The sequence below is a fragment of the Gobio gobio genome (genome assembly GCF_949357685.1).
Source record: "Gobio gobio genome assembly, chromosome: 4".
NCBI classification, from domain to species: domain Eukaryota; kingdom Metazoa; phylum Chordata; class Actinopteri; order Cypriniformes; family Gobionidae; genus Gobio; species Gobio gobio.
Window position 1 is genome coordinate 7,714,189 of NC_137100.1, and position 22,781 is coordinate 7,736,969.

The window sequence follows — 22,781 nt, forward strand, 5'->3', positions numbered from 1 at the left end:
TTATCATATTAGATACATTTGAGAGTGTTGAAAGTTATAATGCTACTCTGTGCGTTTGTTCGGCGGCTACTATGAGACACTTGCACACTGTAGTAGCTAGATCAATATTAGGCATGGTAAAACAAAGATGTAAACAATAAGACTAACTGTGTTGAGCTATATAGCAATGATATATTCTATATTCCCTTTAAGTCGGTCACATTCGACATTACGTTGATGTCACCGACATATTGGGATCCTGGTTAAAATTGCGGTAACACTTTAGAATAATGGTCATTAGTTAACATTAGTTAATGTATTAACTAACATGAACTAACCATGAGCAATACATTTGTTACTGTATTTGTTCATCTTTTTTAACGTTAGTTAATATAAATCCAGCTGTTCATGGTTTGTTCATGTTAGTTCACAGTGCATTAACTAATGTTAACAAGATTTTAATAATGCATTAGTAAATGTTGAAATTAACATTAACAAGGATTAATAAACGCTTTATAAGTGGCGTTTAGTTAATGTTAACTAATGTAGGTAACTAATGTTAACTAATGACCATTATTCTAAAGTGTTACCAAAATTGCTTATTTCTCTGTATTTAAACATTCTTGGAAACATTTTGGATAATGTAAGTACACAAGTCAACAAAATATAGAACACTGTTCTAGTGGTTTTTGGATATTTTAATCCATAAATCTTACATATTGTGCTTTTAAATGTATAATTACAGTGTAACAAAGACACCTTAAAATACATTTTATACAATTAAATATTTCATAAACATAAAATAAAAAACAAGAATTGTCCATTTTGATTTCATGGTGACTTTAACCTGTCCTAACTACACCTCACAACCAGATGTCGCTTTGTTTTGTATATGGATGCCTGACTACCACCTATTTCTCTTCAGAATTAGATGTATGGAAACATAGCAAAGGAACATAACCAATAAATAAATGTTCATTTCAAAGGAAAACAGTGCATCTACTATAGTTCTCTGTGCTCTATTTCAGGGGGTTTTGATGCCAAGGACCCCCAAATATGATGAATCTTATATGAGGGACCCCCTTCCTAAAATCCATCTAGGCCTATATATTTTTATGTATGGAAAAAACATGTAAACGATTAGATAAATAGTAAATGTGACATTATTAATACAACATATTGCTTCCAAACTTAAATTAACTATAGGCTACTTAATGTTGGATGTATAAATCTGAAGAACATTTTCGATTAAAAATTATTTGTATAAGCAACTTTCACAATAAATGTATGTAAGCAGAATACTTACTGCATATACTGCCTTACAGCCCCAGTGAGCAAGTTAAAGGGGACTATAGTGAGAAAAGCTCATTAAAGATAGGCCCCAAAGCAAAGTAAACGTATACAAATCTGGAAAGTTTGTGTATACTGCAATAAAGGAGAGAAACGTTTAGAAATGAAACAGTTTGAATGTTCAGTAGACAGTAGACCATTTTTGCTGTGTCTTTTTATTCTCTGAAATCTTCTGGGGACCCCTTAGAACCTCTGGAGGACTGGAAACCCCTGATCTATTTCAATAGAGTTCACGTTCTGCCTGTTACTTTTCTCAATGCCTGTCCGGCGTGTTTAATTTAATCATTTTGCAGCGGCGATATTACTATGCTAGGAACTAACACTTCATTACATGTAAAATATACTTTTTAGTCAAACATCCTGCTATTTGAATGCGGTGCCAAACGCCCCCCAGAGGAAGACACGGTTAAACCCACCGGAAGTCGTTGTTTTAGCCCCAACCCTTGCATCCGCCATGTCCTCCTACTACATGGAAGGCGGGCGAATTTGAAAGACCGGATTCGTTTACATCCAATAATACGGAGTTTTTTTTATTACTCGTTTGTTATTATCCTACATAACATAGTCCGATATTGAGTAGTGTAAGTAACGCTAAGGTACTGCTCTGTTAGTATAAATGCTACATTGCTGTTGTTGTGATTGTCGCATTGTAAGCGTCTCGTGTGTTCATAGTGTTAGCTAACGTTAGCTTAACTGCTGTCTGGATCTGGATTGTTTAGCAAGATGAGCAACACAACTACGCGATCAACGTCGAGGAAAAGCAGCGATCAAATCAGAAGTGAGTGTTAACTTTTACTGTGTGAGAACGTGATATTTGGTCTTTAACAGGCTTGCTATTGTCTATTATGCTACCGAAGGGCTTGACGATACTAAAATGATGTACTTTGTGTTAGTTGTGTCTTTGTAAAACTCAAATATTGTTGTTTGTACTCAGAGTCAAATGGAAAGAGTCCAGTACGAAGGAGGTCCAGCAGGTTGTCTGCAAATGATGAAAATCTGGCCTCTAAAGTTGTGGTGAGTTCACTATAAAAGTACCAAGACAACGTCTATATGTGACCCTGGACCACAAAACCAGTTATAAGGGATATTTTTATGAAAATGAGATTTATACATCATTATGAAAGCTGAATAAATAAGAATTCGATTGATGTATGGTTTGTTGTGATAGGACAATATTTGGCCGAAATGCCACTGTTTTAAAAATCTGGAATCTGAGGGTTCAAAACAATCTAAATATTGAGAAAATCGCCTTTAAAGGTGTCCAAATGAAGTCCTTAGCAAAGCATATTACTATTAATAATACAATTGTGACATATTTATGGTAGTAAATTTACAAAATATCTTTATGGAACATGATCTTCAATTAATATCCTAATGATTTTTGGCATAAAATATATTTTTTTAATTTTGACCAGTACAATCTATAGTTGGGTATTGCAACACAAATATACCCGTGGGACTTATGACTGGTTTTGTGCTCCACGGTCACACATATGACTGAAAACGTGTAATTGTGTCAAATATAAATATTTGACATATTTCATATTAGCTTCTACTTAGGGCTGTGCGATATTGAAGAAAAATGCAATACCTTGTTAAATAATACAATATTTGATATGCGATACGATATTGCTTTAAGTGTGTAAAATCTATTCAAAATATATATTTAAAAAAAAAACGAGAATGATACCATTTACCACTCTTTTTAATGTCAAGCAAGTCACATAAGTAACAGTTGTGTGTCCTGTCTATTCTCTGCTATATGCGTTGACCTAAAACATACACTTTTCACACTGTTGCCTATTAAAATCATTCAGATATTGCGTGCCATTTCGATGTGTTCATTTGCGATATTTCGATATATTGTGCAGCCCTACTTCTAACCAGAAGTTACACAGAACAGAAATGTCATGATTAAACCAATAGTTCCCCCAAAAATGAAAATTCTGTCTCATCTACTCACCCTCAAGTTGTTCCAAACCTGTATTAATTTCTTCTGCTGGACACAAAAGAAGATATTTTGAAGGGTAACCCAGCAGTTGATGGACCCTTTGAATTATGTATAGTATGAAAAAAATACTATGAAAGTCAATGGAGCCCATCAACTGTTTGGTTACCGATATTCTTCAAAATATCTTCTTTTGTCGCCAGCAGAAGAAAGAAATTCATACAGGTTTGGAACAACTTGATTTTGTCTTTATTTTGATATGGCTGTGAGACAGAATATATAGACATGATTTGCTAAAATATATCATACGAGTTATCTTAATACATCAAATGGATGAAATAATACAGTAAAATTGAGTTATGCTGTGAGGAGAGAGTGTGTGTGTGGTGTCATAATTTTGATCAAAAGAAATGTTACATTTCTAGTGTTCATCTGATTAAGTTCAAAGATTGCTGTTTTCAAGCAAATTTGTGTTTTTTTCTCATATCTAAACAATCATGTAACATTTTATAAGTATACAGTAACCAAGCATTTATAAATAACTTAATTTATAAACAACTATTACATTCACTAACTATTAGTTTATAGTTCATTAAGGATAAATGTGTAACAATTGACTTTATACATAAACATTTCTTTTAATGTCTTTACTATTAATTATTACTATAAATTATAACTTTTTAATCCTTTTATGAATCATTACACCACTAACTCTTTTACTGCTCTTTCAAAATCAGACTGGTCTCATTGTTTATGCATAGATATTATGCAACATCCATTTTTGTATGTTTGGATAGATGCTGAAATGTGCTATATCGACATACCATCAGCATGTAAAATGTTGACATTATTACATATTGACAGCATTTAATATTACATTATTAAATATATATATATATTTTTTATACCGTAACACAAATATAGTTGTATTAAATGTATAGTAAATAAATGGTTAAATGTTTATACCATTTTATAGATCATTTAAACGCCTTAATACGCCATAACCATATAACTAAACATATTTTTACAAATATAAAAAACAAGCATAAAATGTACATTGACGGTAATTTTAATGACAATATACCATTATATGGCTATTTCTTAGCCACGAATTCCTCTCCTGTCTCTAAACCAAAGCTCTCACCAGAAGTCACACAGAACAGAAATGTCATGAGTCAACTGTGTTAAATGTGAGTGAAAACATGACGTCATTTATCACCAATTCAATCATCATTTTCATAGATTAAAGGTGCACTATGCTGGATTTTCCCAAAATAATTAAGTAAAAGACTCAATACAAAAATAATGTCTCTCAATCATTCCTCATGATCTACTAGATGGTGATTGTGTGTACAGAGACATTGTCCTCTGCCTGTATTTTCATATTTTATTCTTCTTTTGCTGTGTTTGTCCAGTGGGTGTGTCGTCTGTGTCTGAAGCTCAGGACACTCCTCAAAGTTGTTGCGTCTCTGACAATTCACTAATGTTGCTATTGCCTTATTGACTGCTATCTGTAACCCGACAGATTAATAGGCATTGTAATTAAGTTTTTATGATGACACATAATTATTGTTTATTAGCGAGATTGCATACAACTTGCATGCATCCAGTCATCTGATTGTTAGCGTAACTGTTCACTACATTAAAAAAATGCCATTTATTTAACACGATATTTGGAGAGAAAAACAAGTTTGCTCGAGTTGCAATCAAACTGTCTCCATTGACTTTGTATTGCGTGAAGCGGCATCCTTGTCATTTCTGACTTAACTTATAACAAAAAAGCAGAACAATGTATAAGAGCTGATATGTGACAGTGTGTACAGCAAACAAGCTAAAAAACCCAGAAGTTTTTATAAGCTGTTGACCCAAAAAAACGAGCGTTTAAGGACACAAAAGTGGATATAGGCAATCGAGGCAGAGTGCGACATTTTACACTGAGAACTACACACACTGGAGGGAAACGTAATCAGCGACAGGAAATATAATATATAAAACTGACATTTGGATATTTGACTTAACTGTGACAAAATGTTTATTGTATACTGAGGCATACTGAGTGTCAGGATCCCCAAATTGACCCATTCTTCCTGCTGATGCTTCATGTCTCATTGCCTGTAACCACTTTTGTCTCCTTAAACACTCGTTTTTTTGGGTCGAAAGCTTATAAAAACGTATTTCTGTGTTTTTTAGCTTGTTTGCTGTACACTTTGTCACATATCTGCTTTTAGACATTGTTCCGTTTTTTTTATAAGTCCAAAATGACAAGGAGGCAGCCTCACACAATGCAAAGTCAATGGAGAGCGTTGGATTGTTTTCCCCCCGGTGTGGGCGTGGCCTAAATGCGCTCTGTCTCTATCGTGCATCTTTAAATAAAGATTCATAAACATTTTGTACGTCTGTAAAGTTCTTACCTAAATAATTGACGTTTTAGATGCTGTCACTACATCAGTATTTGTTTAAATGTAAGTAAATGTGTGGTAGAACATATTAAAATATGTAAAACACATATTCAAAAATACATAAGTTTAGGAGTAGGATAGAAAAGATAAATCGAACTCTAGTTATTTATCTATCCATCCATCCGTCCACCTATAAACTATTTTAAACTCTAGGCTCTCAAGCCAACATCAAAGTTTGTTTACAAGCTTTATCTACTTAGACAACTTACATTTAAGGGACAGTTGGTAACACTTTAGAATAATGGTCATTAGTTAACATTAGTTAATGTATTAACTAACATGAACTAACCATGAGCAGTACATTTGTTACTGTATTAGTTCATCTTTGTTAACGTTAGTTAATATAAATCCAGCTGTTCATGGTTTGTTCATGTTAGTTCACAGTGCATTAACTAATGTTAACGAGATTTTAATAATGCAATAGTAAATGTTGAAATTAACGTTAACAATGATTAATAAACGCTTTATAAGTGCAGTTCATTATTAGTTCATGTTAACTGATGTAGTTAACTAATGTTAACTAATGACCATTATTCTAAAGTGTTACCCAATTAATGAATGAAGAATTATTTCTACATAGCCTATTAAAGAATTAATAACGTAGAGATGACAATTATAAATGAAGAGTTTAATTTATAAGTACTTTATCACTGTGTACTTATTATAAAGTGTTACTGAATTATGCAACAGTAAACTTGGTGGTTCAGCTCTTTATAATAGATGTCTTTCACTTTTAAGGCTCCACCTGTGGCTGTGAAGCGGTCAATCACTGTTAGGAAGATCGCACCCAGGAAAACTCAGGTAATTCTGACAAACCCAATTTCATGCTTATGATTGTTTTGGACTGTACCACCAATATATAATGTTATCATCTGGAAATGTTCTTCAAGGCCCTGTCTGAGAGTAACAAGGAGAATGTGGAACATTCATCTGAAGTGCCAACAAAGCTGTCCAAAGTCTTGACATCATCCCCAGCTGTAGCAACCGTGCCCAAGACCACTGTCCTCTCGCCCATCCTGCCTCCTTCATCTCCACCTTCTCAGCCCAAAGAATCAGAGCAGGACCCCGTTTGGTCCCAAAAAGTGCGGCGCTCCTACAGTCGCCTGAGTGTGGGGGACAAGTCCTTTGAAAGGCCCAAATCCCTGCCCGCACCTTCCTCTTCTCCCAACAACCGAGAGACCCTGTTTGGTTTTGATAGGCTGCAGACACCAGAGGTGATGCGTAAAACTGAGAGATCTAGAATAGCTCCTCTGGGCTCTGCGTCCTTCTCTTTGGGTTCTTTCAACATCTCTGCTGCTGATGACAGTGCGTCCAACCCTCCAGAAGTTGATCCAAACATCCCTGGTGTTTGTCTGGGGAAGAAGACGACCAGGAGGAAGCGCGTACAACAGATAAAGGTGAGAGTGAGTCGGGGAAGGACATGGCGATATTATGGAAGCAAATTTCTATCACGGTATAAAAATATAAAGAAGGTTGTAGGGTTGCAAAGTTTACAGAAACTTCAGAATTTTCCGAAAATTTTCGGAAATTTACTGAAAATGTTCAGCCCTTTTGCAACCCTAGGTTGTTGTGACATTATATTCTTTTAAAACTGAGAATTGCAAGATATAAACTCGGAATTGCGCGGGATATGAAGTCAGGATTGAGTGGGATATGAAGTCAGGATTGAGTGGGATATGAAGTCAGGATTGAGTGGGATATGAAGTCAGGATTGAGTGGGATATGAAGTCAGGATTGCGCGCGGGATATGAAGTCAGGATTGCGCGCGGGATATGAAGTCAGGATTGCGCGCGGGATATGAAGTCAGGATTGCGCGCGGGATATGAAGTCAGGAATGCGTGGAATATGAAGCCAGGATTCCATTGGATGTGAAGTTAGAATTGCATGGGATGTGACGTCAGGATTGCGCGCGGGATATGAAGTCAGGATTGCGCGCGGGATGTGAAGTCAGGATTGAGTGGGATATGAAGTCAGGATTGCGCACGGGATATGAAGTCAGGATTGCGCGCGGGATATGAAGTCAGGATTGAGTGGGATATGAAGTCAGGATTGCGCGCGGGATATGAAGTCAGGATTGAGTGGGATATGAAGTCAGGATTGCGCGCGGGATATGAAGTCAAGATTGAGTGGGATATGAAGTCAGGATTGCGCGCGGGATATGAAGTCAGGATTGCGCGCGGGATATGAAGTCAGGATTGCGCGTGGGAGTCAGGATTGAGTGGGATATGAAGTCAGGATTGCGCACGGGATATGAAGTCAGGATTGAGTGGGATATGAAGTCAGGATTGCGCGCGGGATATGAAGTCAGGATTGCGCGTGGGAGTCAGGATTGAGTGGGATATGAAGTCAGGATTGCGCACGGGATATGAAGTCAGGATTGAGTGGGATATGAAGTCAGGATTGCGCGGAATATGAAGTCAGGATTCCATTGGATGTGAAGTTAGAATTGCACGGGATGTGACGTCAGGATTGCGCGCGGGATATGAAGTCAGGATTGCGCGGGATGTGAAGATAGGATTGTGTGGGATATGAAGTTTGGATTCCGTGGGATGTGAAGTTAGAATTGCACGGGATATGAAGTCAGGATTGCGCGGGATATAAAGACAAAGTCAAAATTGCAAGATGTAGTCACAATTCTGAGACAAAAAGTCAGAATTATGAAATATGAACTCACAATTGTGAGATAAAAATATATTTTTATTCCACGGTGGAAACAAGCTTCCATAAGATATAACACGTCTCATTTAATTTCTGTTTCACCAATTGGAATTTCATAAATGACTTTTCCCTTATTAAACACTTCTTGTTTATTACCTTTGATCTGTTTTAATTTTCTTCCCGCTCTTTCAGACGTCAGAGTTGGATGTTCTTGCCGCAAAGATGAATGCAGAGTTTGAGGAAGCTGAAAGTTTTGATCTGTTTGTTGAATGAAATTCCAAAAAGAGCCTCACACGCTCAGGACATTTTCAGGACACGTCATACTTAACAACTCATAGGTTAATTATTTTTCATTATGCTTACTGCCCTCTGTCTCTTCCAGCTTGCAAAATCTTGATTGATCTAAAGCGTGTTTTAAGAGATCAAACAAATGTAGTTTTGTTGTTCTTCTATCATTTGATTATTTCACAATGATACCGTCATCATTCTGAGATTTCACTGTTGAAAAAACACATCGTTGAAGGTGGTCTTTCTTTATGTCAATGTTTCTAATATTAGATGGATCAGTTTGTATAAAAATAATTAAAGCCCATAGCTCTTTTTTGTCTCGTTTCTTAGATGTGCATTATTCATGACTACACAACTGTAGTGGCCAAATGTTTTAATAAATAGTATTTTGGAGCAGTAAGAGCTTGTTAAATTCGAAAGTGTGCTTTCTTTTTAGAAAGAGTTTTCCCTCTGATCCTCTGGCAGCAGAAGGAATGATCACTGGGACATTGTCATACATTATTCATAAATTATGTCTGGCTAAACTCCATAAAGCCTCATTTACTTTGAAACTTTATTAAACTTAAATGATAGAATAGTTGAGCTATGAATATTTTAGATATGCATAGACATTTACAGGAACCTAATACCAGTGGAAACCCGAATGCTGAGTGTTCTGTTCCTGTGCCTCACCACTAGAGTGAGCACTTGATCATCAATGCCTTCATATGTTCATCTACTGTTCATATATACGTTTTCAGAGCATTTGTTTTGCCGTATATCAGAGGGTCTGTACATTGATCAGCATGTCAACACAATCCATCCATCAATATTCCACCATTAATGGACCCTAATGGCTCTAAAGCACAGTTGAGGAGCCTGTGTGAAGAGAGATCTGTTGACATGCTGAAATCAGCTGTTATACTGATTGAGCTATCCATATATTTTTTAAATAAAAATTGTCTTATTTAACATGATCTTTTGTTGTCTGCTCTTTTATGTAATGAGAGTGAAATAATTGTGACTTTAGTAGTTGTGAGACTATCGCACAGTTAGTCCACTTTACACATTCTACTAACTATAAGTAACTTTTCAACTACATGTCAACTAACTCTCATTAGAGTATTAGTAGACAGTTATGGTTAGAATAAGTTGACATACTTGCAAAGTTATTTAGTAGAATGTCTGTTGGTGGAGCATCAAAATAAAGTGTTAGTCATTAAAGGGACAGTTCACCCAAAAATACAAATTAGCCCATGAAGTCATCCTAGGTGCATATGACATTCTTTTTTTCGGACGAACACAATCAGAGTTATATTAAAGGTCCTGTTCTTCGGGATCCCATTTTTCAAACTTTAGTTAGTGTGTAATGTTGCTGTTAGAGTATATATAATACCTGTAAAATTACAAAGCTCAAAGTTCAATGCCAAGCGAGATATTTTATTTAACAAAAGTTCCCTTTCAAAGCCTACAGCGAACGGCCGGTTTGGACTACATCCCTGTACATCCTGCTTTAATGACGTCAGTAGAGCAGTTTGTTGACTAACCTCCGCCCACAAGAATACGCAAAAAAGGGGGCGTGGTCTTGTTGCTCTCCCTCGTGGAGAAGAGGAAGTGTTGCGTTCGGTTGCATTTGTCGCCATGTCGTCCAGACAATGTTATTTTCATTCCGGAGTCAAATCACCTTTGTTTGGCCTTCAGGGGCTGTAGTTTGAGCGTGTTCATCTCCTCGTTATGGTAAGAGGCGTGACCTTTCCGGGTAACGTGTGCTAAGCTGCTGTCGAATCACAACACGGGAACCGCTGGCACAATCAGAACTCGATACGTATTTCTGAAGGAGGGACTTCATAGAAAAAGGAAATCATCAAGGCGTTTTTAGGACAGTGAAAACAGCGGTATACAGATAAGTAAATTGTGTGAAAAATACTGTGTTTTTTACACGCGAAACATGAACACATGTTATATTGCACACTGTAAACACAATCAAAGCTTAAAAAAAACAGGAAAAACGGGACCTTTAAAAAATTTCCTGGCTCTTCAAAGCTTTATAATGGCTGTTTCTGTTTTGAAGCCCATAAAAGTTAGCCTGACAAGCCAGACCCACATCAAGATGTTGGGTCTGGAAACTCACCATTGACAGGGCTCAATCCGAGGGGCGGAATAAACAGTTGTCTTTCAAATTCCCTCTGCACGAAATTGGATAGCGCCATGATCGCCACAACCAACCAGAGCAAAGAAGAAGGTGAAGCGGAGCTAACGCTAGATGATAGATTAAACTTTTACCGTATCCAGTCGGCAAAACTCCGAACACATCTTCTTTTCTTAAGAATGACTTCAGTGCCGTTCTTTAATCTTTCCTCAAAGAAAAGCTTAACTCCAAGTCTTCCAGAGTCGCAGCCAAAGCCGATTGGAAAGGCCGCTGTTTGCCAGCTTTGTTTACCTGTAGCACGCAGAACCGGCGCAACTCTGCCGTCATTATGTTAAGCCCGCCCACCGACTCTATACACGATGTGATTGGCCTGACCAGAGTTTGGTTTTTCCAGCTCGCAGGTCTACCGAGAGTTGCTAGACTACACTCGCGGCAAATTAGATTTGCTGCTGCAAGGGTGCGTCTAGATTTCTAGACTACATAACAGTGCTCCTCACAGCTCTGGGGGGTTACAGTCCTCATGAAATCAAAATCTTATTTACTTTGTTAGCACACATTACAGGTCTTAGGGTGAACAATTAATCCGTGCAAGTTAATACACAGAAAACATTTGTTTGCCATGGTAATCTTTAATCAAAATCTGAACAGTAACTTCCGGTCTGGAATGGTGTTCCCTTTCTGATGATAGTTTGACGCAACGGGCAACCTCCCGCAGTTTCTCTTGAAGCCAATACGGAAGTGCCTTAAACTGCAATACATCGACGACGGGCCACTAGGGACAGGCTCCAGAAGGGAGCAGAATCTCATTGAGCCCCATGTTAAAATGCCCAACTTTACAGCAGAAGAAAACATGTTTACAGCCTGGTACAAATTGTGCTTTTGGTCTATACGGCTAATTTTGCCCTTCATGACGACTGTGAGGGAGGTGAATTTTTTTGTAACTCATTCGTTTACATTATATAAAGCATTAAAGTTCTGCATAATTAAGGGCGTGGCCACTCTGAGTGACAGGTGGATAGCCATTTATCTGCTGTCTGTTAGTCATCGCGTCACTTCAGCTCCGCCCACGTCCCGCCTTTTTGCCCATTTTCTGTTATCCGGGAGTGACCTAGCCTAGATGGCAACGGCCATCTCGTCCATACTTTGCGCTTCAGAACGGCTCATCAGAATCCTACGGGTGACGTCACGGACACTACGTCCATATTTTTTTACAGTCTATGGTTTGACGGCTTGGGTTTGAATATCCTTAACCACCCCCGTCCAAACGTTAGTCTGCTATGAGCGAGAGATGGAGAGGAGGAGCGCCGAAGCAAAACCCCGCCCTCTATTCAATATTCCGTTTCACTTGGAAATACGTCCCAGCACTGAAGAAAACTCAGTTGCTACTTCTGGTTCACTGGGACTTTAATAAAGGCCTTCTGAAGTGAAGCGATGCGTTTGTGTAAGAAAAATATCCATTTTTAAAACTTTACAAACTGTAATCTTTAACTTCCGCTAACTGTCGTACACGCGTTCACAAGAGACTGCCGTTCCAGCATATGATGTAGGACGCAGGCGTAGCGTAACTTCCAGTGACGAACACAGAAGTGCAGAGAACAAAAACAAAACTTGGTTCTCACGAGAACTAGCATATTCTCGCCAGAGCGTCCTACGTCATACACGGGAACACCTGTCTTGTGAAAGCGCATGCGACAGTTAGCAGAAGATAGAGATTACAGTTAGTAAAGTTTTGAATATGGATATTTTTCTTGCTTCAGAAGGCCTTTATTAACCCACCGGAGCCGTGTGGAGCAGTTATATGATGGATAGATGCACTTTTATGGACTTCAAAACAGAAACAGCCATTCACTGCCATTATAAAGCTTGGAAAAGCCAGGATATTTTTTAATATAACTCTGATTGTATTCATCTGAAAGAAGAATGTCATATCACGGGATAATTTCCATTTATGAGTGAACTATCCCTTTAAGCAGACAGTCTACTAATATTCTAATGAGAGTTAGTTGACATGTATTGCGAATTGCGTTGGGACAGATGAATCCAATCTGCCTGTGCAACAATAATCAATGATCTGTGAATAGTTCCTGAAGACAATGAAATCATTGTCCTTATGTGCAATCTGGTATTATATAATGAGAGGAAGTTGTTAGGAAATGATCGGCCTTGTCTGGCTTGTCATCCAGGGCTCAGCTGTGTTTGGGTCTGTGTACATTTGTTTTTTCTGAAGGTTAAATCTCATTGCGGTTTGACATTGATTATGATTGGGTGTCTGACCAGTGTTACACAATTGAACATTGATTGTCTCGCACGAAATGGAATGAAAGAATAGGAAACGCACATACACGCAAGCACTAGAAAGCTGCCCACACACATTACAATAGGATTTTCCTCATGATGCTGGCTTATATTGAAGCAAAAAACGTGTTTTGGGCTCTTATGAATATAGTCCTCACAGTTGAATATTGTCTTTCATCTACAACAACAATGAATAAAGTTAGAATTGAAACAATTTTCACTCAGAAATAGCCAGTAGATTTCACAAATAATTACAAAGAAACATGCAGCAAGAAATACATGAAAGTAAAAGTAACAATGTATTCCAGTAATGTATGCAGACCAGTCAGGGTGCCCATGCTGACCCTGTCCACCGCCAAAAGCACCAACAGTGGGCACGTGAGCATCTTTTACATCACGTGGATGGCCGGGTGCGTGTGCGTCACTTACCTGGGGAACACATGGCACCAGGTGCACTATGGGAAGAAGGCAAGCCGGCGGAGGCAGTGATGCTTTGGCCAATGTTCTGCTGGGAAACCTTGGGTCCATTGTTGCAGACCATGTACACCCTTTCATGGAAACGCTGGTCCTGGTGTCTGTGGGCTCTTTCAGCAGATAATGCGCCCAGCCACAAAGCAAAAATGGTTCAGGAATTGTTTGAGGAGCACAACAAGGAGTTTGAGGTGTTGATTTGGCCTCCAAATTCCCCAGATCTCAATCCAATCGAGCATCTGTGGGATGGGCTGAACAAACAAGTCCGATCCATGGAGACCCCACCTTGCAACTTACAGGACTTAAAGGATCTGCTGCTAACATCTTGGTGCCAGATACCACAGCCCACCTTCAGGGGTCTAGTGGAGTCCATGCCTCGACAGGTCAGGGCTGTTTTGGCAGCAAAAGGGGGACCAACACAATATTAGGAAGGTGGTCATAATGTTATGCCTGATCAGTGTATAATGTGGCAGTAATGTTTTATTTACAACTTTTGAAAAATAGTTTTTACAGTGTATATTTGCATTAAAACACCCGTCCGTGCCACATTTAAGCAAAAAGAGGTTGCACTATATTTTAGGAATACAGTCTTAAAATAAACGGCATTGTTAGACGATGCGCAGCAGAGCGTGGTCTCTATTGTTTTGCAACAAATAATTGAATCATAAATTACTTTCAGAAAGTTTTTCGACGATGCAGGGATAATGAAACTTTAGAAAGTGCCAGAGCTGCTCTGATCCAGTTCCAGTCAGGTCAAAGCATTTGCACAGTAGTCCTCTAAATACACATTTCAGGTATTATGGGCTGTAGAAATATTCAACTTAAGGAAGGTAGAGGACTGATATGAACATATCTACATTTAGCCACTGCTCAGGAAAGACATGACAGGAACCAAAGCCGGTCCACGTCTGAGCAAGAACATGAGAGACCGAAGACTGGAAAGAAGTCATCACAGCCACTTTTGCTTTGTTTTGAAAAGTCAAGACAACTCATCTTTATTTATATAGTGTTTTATATGCGACCTGTATTTATGACCCCTTTGAATAAAAGTATAATTTGTTTGTTGAATGCACAGCCTTGCAAAGTATACTTCTTTTGACTCGTACACTTACACAGGCGTTTGACACATTTTTTTGAGCAATTTCTCGCCACGAGCTACAACCCATGTACATATTTTTGTATTCCCACTTCAGCCCTGCACCCTTTCACCGACCTACCCGTGGGTGCAATATTGCATCATCATAATCATTTGAAAAAATCTAAAAGTTGCACAGCACAAAACTAGACGTAAATATAAACTATAAATGGTATTATTTGAAAGATTAGAACCTCAGCTTTCTTTATAACCCAATCAATTTTGCATTTATGTTACAATTTTATTTATTTAGAATACAATTTTATGTTAGAAAAAGATAATAAGGTCTGAATTTGACCCCCCCCCCCCCCCGCAATGACCCCCCCCCCCTTGAGAAAATAATATGACTAATATTAAATTTCATATTTATATCACATAATCTCACCAAAAATAGACAAGTCATATATCAAATGAAAGCTCTTAACCGATTTATTTCACCGATCCAACACTTAACAGTATGCCTGTGCGGCATAGCGTGTTTGTACATTTGAGGGGGCGCTATCAGGATTGGGGTGTGATCCTTTTGGGTAGGGGAGTGTTTGTTTTAAGGATTTCAAATATCGACAGTGTTTCTCAAAAATCGCTTACTGCACCTTTAACTCAATCTGCTTGCAATCGCATCATTCTCTTTAGAGCACATCTGATTGGTTCCTGCTTTATCAGTAGCCAATGAGCTGTCATGCTCAACCTTCAAATGCTTTGTTAGCATTTGCTGTAGTTGCAGCGCGATTTTAGAAACCCTCCACCTTTCCCTGCTCCACCTGTATTAACTGAAATCAAAAAGAATTAGATTAAAGGGATAGTTCACCCAAAAATGAAAATTCTGTCATCATTTACTCACCCTCAAGTTGTTCCAAACCTGTACGAGTTTCTTTGTTCTGCTGAACACAAAAGAAGATATTTAGATGAATGTTTGTAACAAAGCAGATTGAGCAACCATTGACTACCATAGTATTTTTTTCCCTACTATGGTAGTCAATGGTTGCTCTCTCTGCTTGGTTACAAACATTCTTCTAAATATCTTCTTTTGTGTTCAGCAGAACAAAGAAACTCATACAGGTTTGGAACAACTTGAGTGGTGAGTAAATGATGACAGAATTTTCATTTTTTGTGAACTTTATTTGTGAAAATTGTGAACTTTTCAATTTTCAAAACTTTAGTTGGGGGCTGCCCTATAGCTATTTATTTCAGATAGGCTATATTCGAACCAGCATATGTCACAAAGGGCATTCTGGGAAATGATACGGAATCTTCAGAAAGGCGCTCTCACTCTGGAGGAAATAGCCTAATACCGCTCTATGCATTCTTTCTACGCACAAAGCAATATGACCCCATGTAGGCTATGTTTTAAAAACATAATTCGACATATAAATAATACTTTTGAATGGGCCAAATAAATTGCTAAATGCTAAAAATGAATAAATGTAAATGAACAAAAAATTGCATTGCATTTGCAATTCACCCCCACTTCCTGCACCCCTGTAATATTAGCGTCCACACCAGCGGATATCGTTCTGTTTATTCTAATCGCGTGCTTGTCTGTCTCTTTAAATGCTCGTGCTCTACAGCAGGATGGATTCTGATTGGCTGTCAATTTTTATCGTTCATCAAGTGATTCCAACGATATTGTTTCTCTGTGCCGTTATCGTTATAGCTGTGGTTTGGACTCTGATATTCTTTAATATTGAGAATAATTTTTTTAGAACTATATCTGTAACGTTATCTTTATAGTTATCGTCCATGGTGTGAACAGGCCTAAAGTCCAGATGATATTTACACAGTTTTTTTAATGTGGGCAACATCTAGTCTATATACTTTAAAGGTCAATTTTTTTTGTTTATATGACAATGGCGGTCAGTTATATGAAAAAGTGTTGAAACTATTCTCAGTACCATCTGTGATGTATGTGTTGTACACACTGAACTCTTGTGAAGTTATATATTCAACTGTTTTTCAAAACCATATTGAGCTTCATCGTTGTTTTTGACATTTATGTCATCAGTGAATGTGGATGTGATGTTTCACACTGTTCAATTATCTTGGCATGGATGGTGAGGGCAAACATGTGTCTGTGAACGTGGGTTATGATTAATGTTGTAAATTTAAATTGATTCTCAATGATTCCATCCTCAGCATGATTCATTAGCTCTGTTGCATTAACATATGCATCAGTAGTGATGACAGATACAAGCCCAGGCCTGAAGCAAAGGAAACCATGAACCATAGTGCAACATGTACTACGTCAGATTACTAATGTATCAAAGTTTTATTTAAATGACCTAACAACCATATACAAGGTCAAATCAAACGATGACCTCTTTTTTTAAAAACATATTTATAAATGATATATTTATAAATAAGGACCTAAAAAATAAAATTGATTAACATCATGCATGTGTCTTATTTAATCTGATGCCCGATAATAATAATTAAAAAAGTACCCACTAGTGCCTATAATGGAAAATAATCTCCCCTTCAAGAGTTATTTTAGCTTTTAAATTGATGTTGATGCTGTTGTTGCACAAATTTGCTCCGGGCACTTCAGACAATGAGATAGGAATTATTGACATCTGCTGTTCACACTGTGCTGATGTGCTGCTGGAAAATCACCCATGTCAAATAAAGGGGCCGGACGGACATGGATAAAAAAGTTGTGAACATAGCAGAGCACTCATCATCTCTCTCAAACCCTTCAAGCATGCAGCATTTGTTTGGTATGGCTTATAATAGATAATTTCATTTTTTTCTTCTTTGGATTTAAGTATTGCAGTATTTCTTGAGGAAGTCTGGCTTCTTTTCTCTGTAACCATTTTACGGTAAGATATAAGCTAAATTGTTTTAAAAAAAGTAAACTCTCTCTCTCTCTCTCTCTCTCTCTCTCTCTCTCTCTCTCTCTCTCTCTCTCTCTCTCTCTCTCTCTCTCTATATATATATATATATATATATATATATATATATATATATATATATATATATATATATATATATACTGTATATGTGTGTGTGTGTGTGTGTGTAGTTTTATTTGACTTTTAAATATATAACATTTTATATAAAATTATATAAAAAAAGTTTATTTGTCTTAGATCAAGTATATTTTATATTTTTGTTTAGATTATCTAAATGTCAATGCTTAAAACGTCAGTGCACAACATTTGTCTTTTTTGTAACTGACAATATATATGCTAACATTTGAAATTGCTCTACCACTATCATACCTCTAACATATCTATTATATCTTCCCAGAGAACTTCCCACTACGCTGAGAGGCAGAGGACGCTTTGTTGAGTTTTGCAACTCAAGAACTATTCTATTCAATTCTGTTATCTTTCCGAGAAGAAGCAAGAACATAAATGGCTCAGATACATCACCATAGTCAACACCATCAGCATCCTCACCATGAGCGTCGGCACTCATCTCATCGTCACCATCACCATCATGGTGCACACCTTCCAGAGGAACATGAAGATAAAAGGTGATAAATATGTATTTATGTAATTTCAAAATATAAAAAAAATATATAAATGTGCATAATGGGGGTTGAAACAATACACATTAGATACAATACAAAAACCTGGTATTAAGATCAGATCACAAGTGGGCGACGCTAAATACAGGTGTAAACGGGGTCTAGGGTGCGTTCACACTTGTAGTTTGGTTCATGTGGTCCGGACCAAAAAACAAAAACAAAACATATAGTCCTGGTCGGCTTAGCGTTCACACTGGCATTTTTAACAGCGAAACTAAAGTTAACGAACCAAAGGCATACACTCTAAAAAAAATGCCACCAAAAATGGTTCTTAGCTCGTAATCATAGGGGAACCTTTTTAAGTGCTATAAAGCACCAATTTTGGTGCTTCAGTGGTTCTTCAGCGGTTCTTCAGAGGTTCTTCACCGGTTCTTTGACTAAGGTGCTATATAGCACCGCTAACTAAGGTGCTATTTAGCACCGCTACCATATACAGAACATGTTAAGATATGGTGCTATATAGCACCAAAAGTGGTTCAAATCAAATCAAATCAAATCAAATCAAATCACTTTATTTGTCACTCTACATATGCACAAGTGCAACAGTAGGTGAAATTCTTAGGTGCAGTTCCGAGCAACATGGTAGTCATGACATGACATGTACAACATTTAAGCAGCATCAGATTACACTGATGCGCCCACAATTACTCACAGCACAGTAAACTCTACAATAAACAATAAATAATTTACACAATGTGAGTGTAGTTCTCACAGCTTTAAACAATATACACATACTTACAATATACATATACTTTAAACAATATACACTAAACATACACTAAACAATATACATTACGCTATAATAGTAATAATAATATACAATGTACAGTATAAAATATTATTCACAGATTGAAAAATTGAAATCCAAAGTGCAATAGATGCTGTATGATAAATAAATGTGTATATAATGTGTGTTTATCTACAGTGGGTTGTGCTGAGTGATATTCTGTCCAGTGTGTGTTATGATCCTGATGGGTCAAGAGTTAAGGAGTCTGATTGTTTGTGGGAAGAAGCTGTTCTGGAGTCGGCTGGTGCGTGATCTGATGCTGCGGTACCGTCTGCCTGATGGCATCAGTGAGAGCAGCCCATGGTTCGGGTGGCTAGAGTCTCTGATGATCCTCTGAGCTCTCTTCACACACCGCCTGACATAAATGTCCTGGAGGGAGGGAAGCTCACCTCCGATGATGCAGCTGGCCGTGCGCACTACCCTTTGCAGGGCTTTGCGGCTGCGGGCGGTACTGTTGCCGTACCAGGTGGTGATGCAGCCAGTCAGCAGGCTCTCTATGGTGCAGGTGTAGAGTGTAGGGACACGGTCACAACCTGATTGGTCGGCTTATTACGTATATTTCGCGACGGAGCTTGTTTACCGAACATTCAAAACAATGTTGTGTGCTGGATTAAACGCCATAATTTTATGCGTGTACATATGGTTTTATTTTTACTAGCTGAGAACTCACGAAGAGCTCATAAAATGTTCAAAACATTCAAAACAGCACCAGGATTTCCTACGTTGTGTGCAGAAACAAAGATCTGCTGTAAAGAGACGGCAGTTGATGAGGCACTTTACCTCCTCGTTGCTCCACGTTTGCCCTCTACTCACTTTGGATACACCGATCTTTCCTCTATGATTACGACGAAGAACCATTTTTGGTGCCATATAGAACCTTTTTTTTTTTTGAGTGTAGGGACACGGTCACAACCTGATTGGTCGGCTTATTACGTATATTTCGCGACGGAGCTTGTTTACCGAACATTCAAAACAATGTTGTGTGCTGGATTAAACGCCATAATTTTATGCGTGTACATATGGTTTTATTTTTACTAGCTGAGAACTCACGAAGAGCTCATAAAATGTTCAAAACATTCAAAACAGCACCAGGATTTCCTACGTTGTGTGCAGAAACAAAGATCTGCTGTAAAGAGACGGCAGTTGATGAGGCACTTTACCTCCTCGTTGCTCCACGTTTGCCCTCTACTCACTTTGGATACACCGATCTTTCCGCGTCGTCAAATCAGCTGACTTGTAGCGTCGCATCTTGTGACAGCACGTCCTGTCTTTGGCCCGTGTTGCGTTCATATATCAATTGAACCGCACCAGAGTTTGTTTGGAAGCGGACCGAGACCCATCTTTTTAGCGGTCTCGGCCCGCTTGTTTGGTGCGCACCAGGGTTTGTATGGCAGCGTTCACATTTGTTCAAATGAACCGCACTAACCAAGCAATCGCACCAGGGTTCGTTTTAATTGAACCAAACATGACAAGTGTGAACACGCCCTAAGACGTTTTGAGCTTGTCCACTTTGGACCTCTTCCAGAGTTAGTCGGTATACGCATTCGATCGGATTTGCGTGTAAACGGAAACTTTGTCGGCTACAGACCCAAGTGTGGTTTGAAGACGAAAATCGTACCAAGCACAATGTTCTCTCACCATGCCTGATTTGTAACACACACTCACATTGTTCAGCGTGGTCTTGTGGCTGTCAGAACAGAAACAAAAGCTGATGCTCTCTGTATGTTTTTCCATCGTCTCAAGGCACATTCATAAGTTGCGAACGCTTATTTTGTCCATTAGATGGAAAGATATGAAAAAAAAACACATTAATTTACCGATCCATAGAACCTCCCCTAGAAAAAATCAGGACAGAAGTGGTTAAAATTGGAGAAAAAAGAGACGGATTACAACTCTCCCTCGTCTACTTGTGATCTGATCGACTAAAACACATCTTAATACCAGGTGTAAACAGGGCCAAAATGCTAGTACTGTCTCCTGATTGGTCGATGGGCATTGCTAAGCAGTTGCTTACTAGCCCAAGACAAAATAACCCACCTTTAAGTCTTTATGTTATTTATTAGGCATCATTCCTGTCTAAAGCTTAAATGATGTGGGATGAGTTTATACATAAATAAGTCATGGGTTTTGAATAAGCAGTAGTAAAAGTGATTCCTGCCTTAGTAAGAACCACTAATTATTTTTCTTCACTTTCATCTATAGTGCCTCAGATGGCAGCAGCGTTCATCACATTCACGAGCATTATACCCATCATCACTCCCAAGCTAAAAACCATCATCATCATCATCATCATTATCCACAACGTCAAGATAAACATCACACACCGAAAAAGAAAACTCACTCTAAAGCTTCAGTGACTTCTTCAAACTCTTCTGGCTCTTCCTCTAGTTCCCTGTCAAAGTCTTCATCAAGCTCATCCAGTTCCGATTCCTCTTCTTCTGATTCCTCTTCCTCCTCCAATTCCTCTTCATCCTCTTCCTCCAAATCTAATTTGTCCAATTCTAGCTTTTCTTCATCCTCTTCCTCTGGTTCATGCTCTTCTTGGTCATCTCAAGCCAGTCTAGAAAATGCCCCTTTGGCTCCTGATTCCAAGCGAGAAACTAAACGTCCACAGCACTCACAATCATGTATGGACATCAGCAGAGGACGGAGAGCCTTTGAGGATGATGAGGATGATGTAGATACGATGCCTTTATTGGAAGCTGATGGCCAAAAGAAGAAGTCTACAAGCATGGAAAAGAACTTGACAGTCAAAGAAAAAAGTGCAGGGACTGCCAAGAAGGCAACATATTCTCAAGAACAGAATGAGAAGGGAAGTAAGGGGCAAGAACAGAATAATGCTAAAGCGGCTGCAAACATAAGAAAGACCAAATCTATGGAGGTTTTGTCCAGGCGAGCGGATCATGCTGGTGCTGGAGACTTGGATGAGAAAGAGCTGGAGAAAAGGAAACAAGAGGCCCGTAAGAACTTTGTGAAGGAGAAGGTAAAGTTTTCTGCCTTTTTGAATGAAATCACAAGGCAGGTGCTTAGCCCGTCAAGACTTACATCCCTTGGGGTAACAGATGTTCATAGGCCCTCGAGCCCTGGGCAGATTTTAACATCCCCAAAGGCATTGTCCCCAATGCCTGAGCATAAAAGAGAAAAGAAGTCAAAAATTTCCAGAAGCCGGCCGGGAAGCAGTGCCAGCTCCATAACATCAACTACTCACTCCCATGTCAGCAAACACTCTCGCTCCAGTAAACATTCTCACTCCAGTAAGCACTCCCAATCCAAACGGCACTCGCCTTCAAGCAAGACCTCCCGCTCCAACAAGCATCCTTATTCTGAAAGGGACCTCATCAATCAACAACAGCATCAGGCTGTTCCCAGGCATCGTCGCGGCAGTGCAAGAAGTGATACAAGCAATACTAGCTCTTCCTCAAAAGGTCTTTCATCTGGGACTGAACGTGGCCACAAAGGTCCGAAGCAGCACCAAATTGCCCCCAAAGAGCAACATTTCAATTCCTCGAATCATCGGAATTCACACCACAAATCGTCTCCATCACACCACCATCATAGTGAAGATTATCATACCCCACCTTCATGTCCTTGTTCTCCAGAATCTGAAAACCGTCACCATCATTCCCATCCAGAACCTCATCACCATCATTCCCATCCAGAACCTCATCACCATCATTCCCATCCAGAACCTCATCACACCCCACCTTCATGTCCTTGTTCTCCAGAATCTGAAAACCGTCCCCATCATTCCCAT

At 38.6% G+C, this 22,781-nt stretch overlaps 2 protein-coding genes across 2 annotated transcripts; both read left to right on the plus strand.

Annotated features, from left to right (window-relative positions):
- The first annotated feature begins 1,792 nt into the window (after positions 1-1,792).
- On the plus strand, positions 1,793-9,636 carry cdca5 (cell division cycle associated 5). Its single transcript, XM_079814712.1, has 5 exons — positions 1,793-2,107; positions 2,264-2,343; positions 6,475-6,537; positions 6,627-7,133; positions 8,587-9,636. Exons 1-5 carry the CDS (start codon positions 2,053-2,055, stop codon positions 8,665-8,667), a joined length of 786 nt encoding a protein of 261 aa, XP_079670838.1. The 5' UTR covers positions 1,793-2,052; the 3' UTR covers positions 8,668-9,636.
- Positions 9,637-17,361: 7,725 nt separating this feature from the next.
- LOC307124802 (uncharacterized protein) lies at positions 17,362-22,423 on the plus strand (the record flags this gene model as incomplete). Its single annotated transcript, XM_079814250.1, has 4 exons — positions 17,362-17,527; positions 17,958-18,186; positions 21,230-22,281; positions 22,380-22,423. Exons 2-4 carry the CDS (start codon positions 18,065-18,067, stop codon positions 22,421-22,423), a joined length of 1,218 nt encoding a protein of 405 aa, XP_079670376.1. The 5' UTR covers positions 17,362-17,527; positions 17,958-18,064.
- Positions 22,424-22,781: the final 358 nt, after the last annotated feature.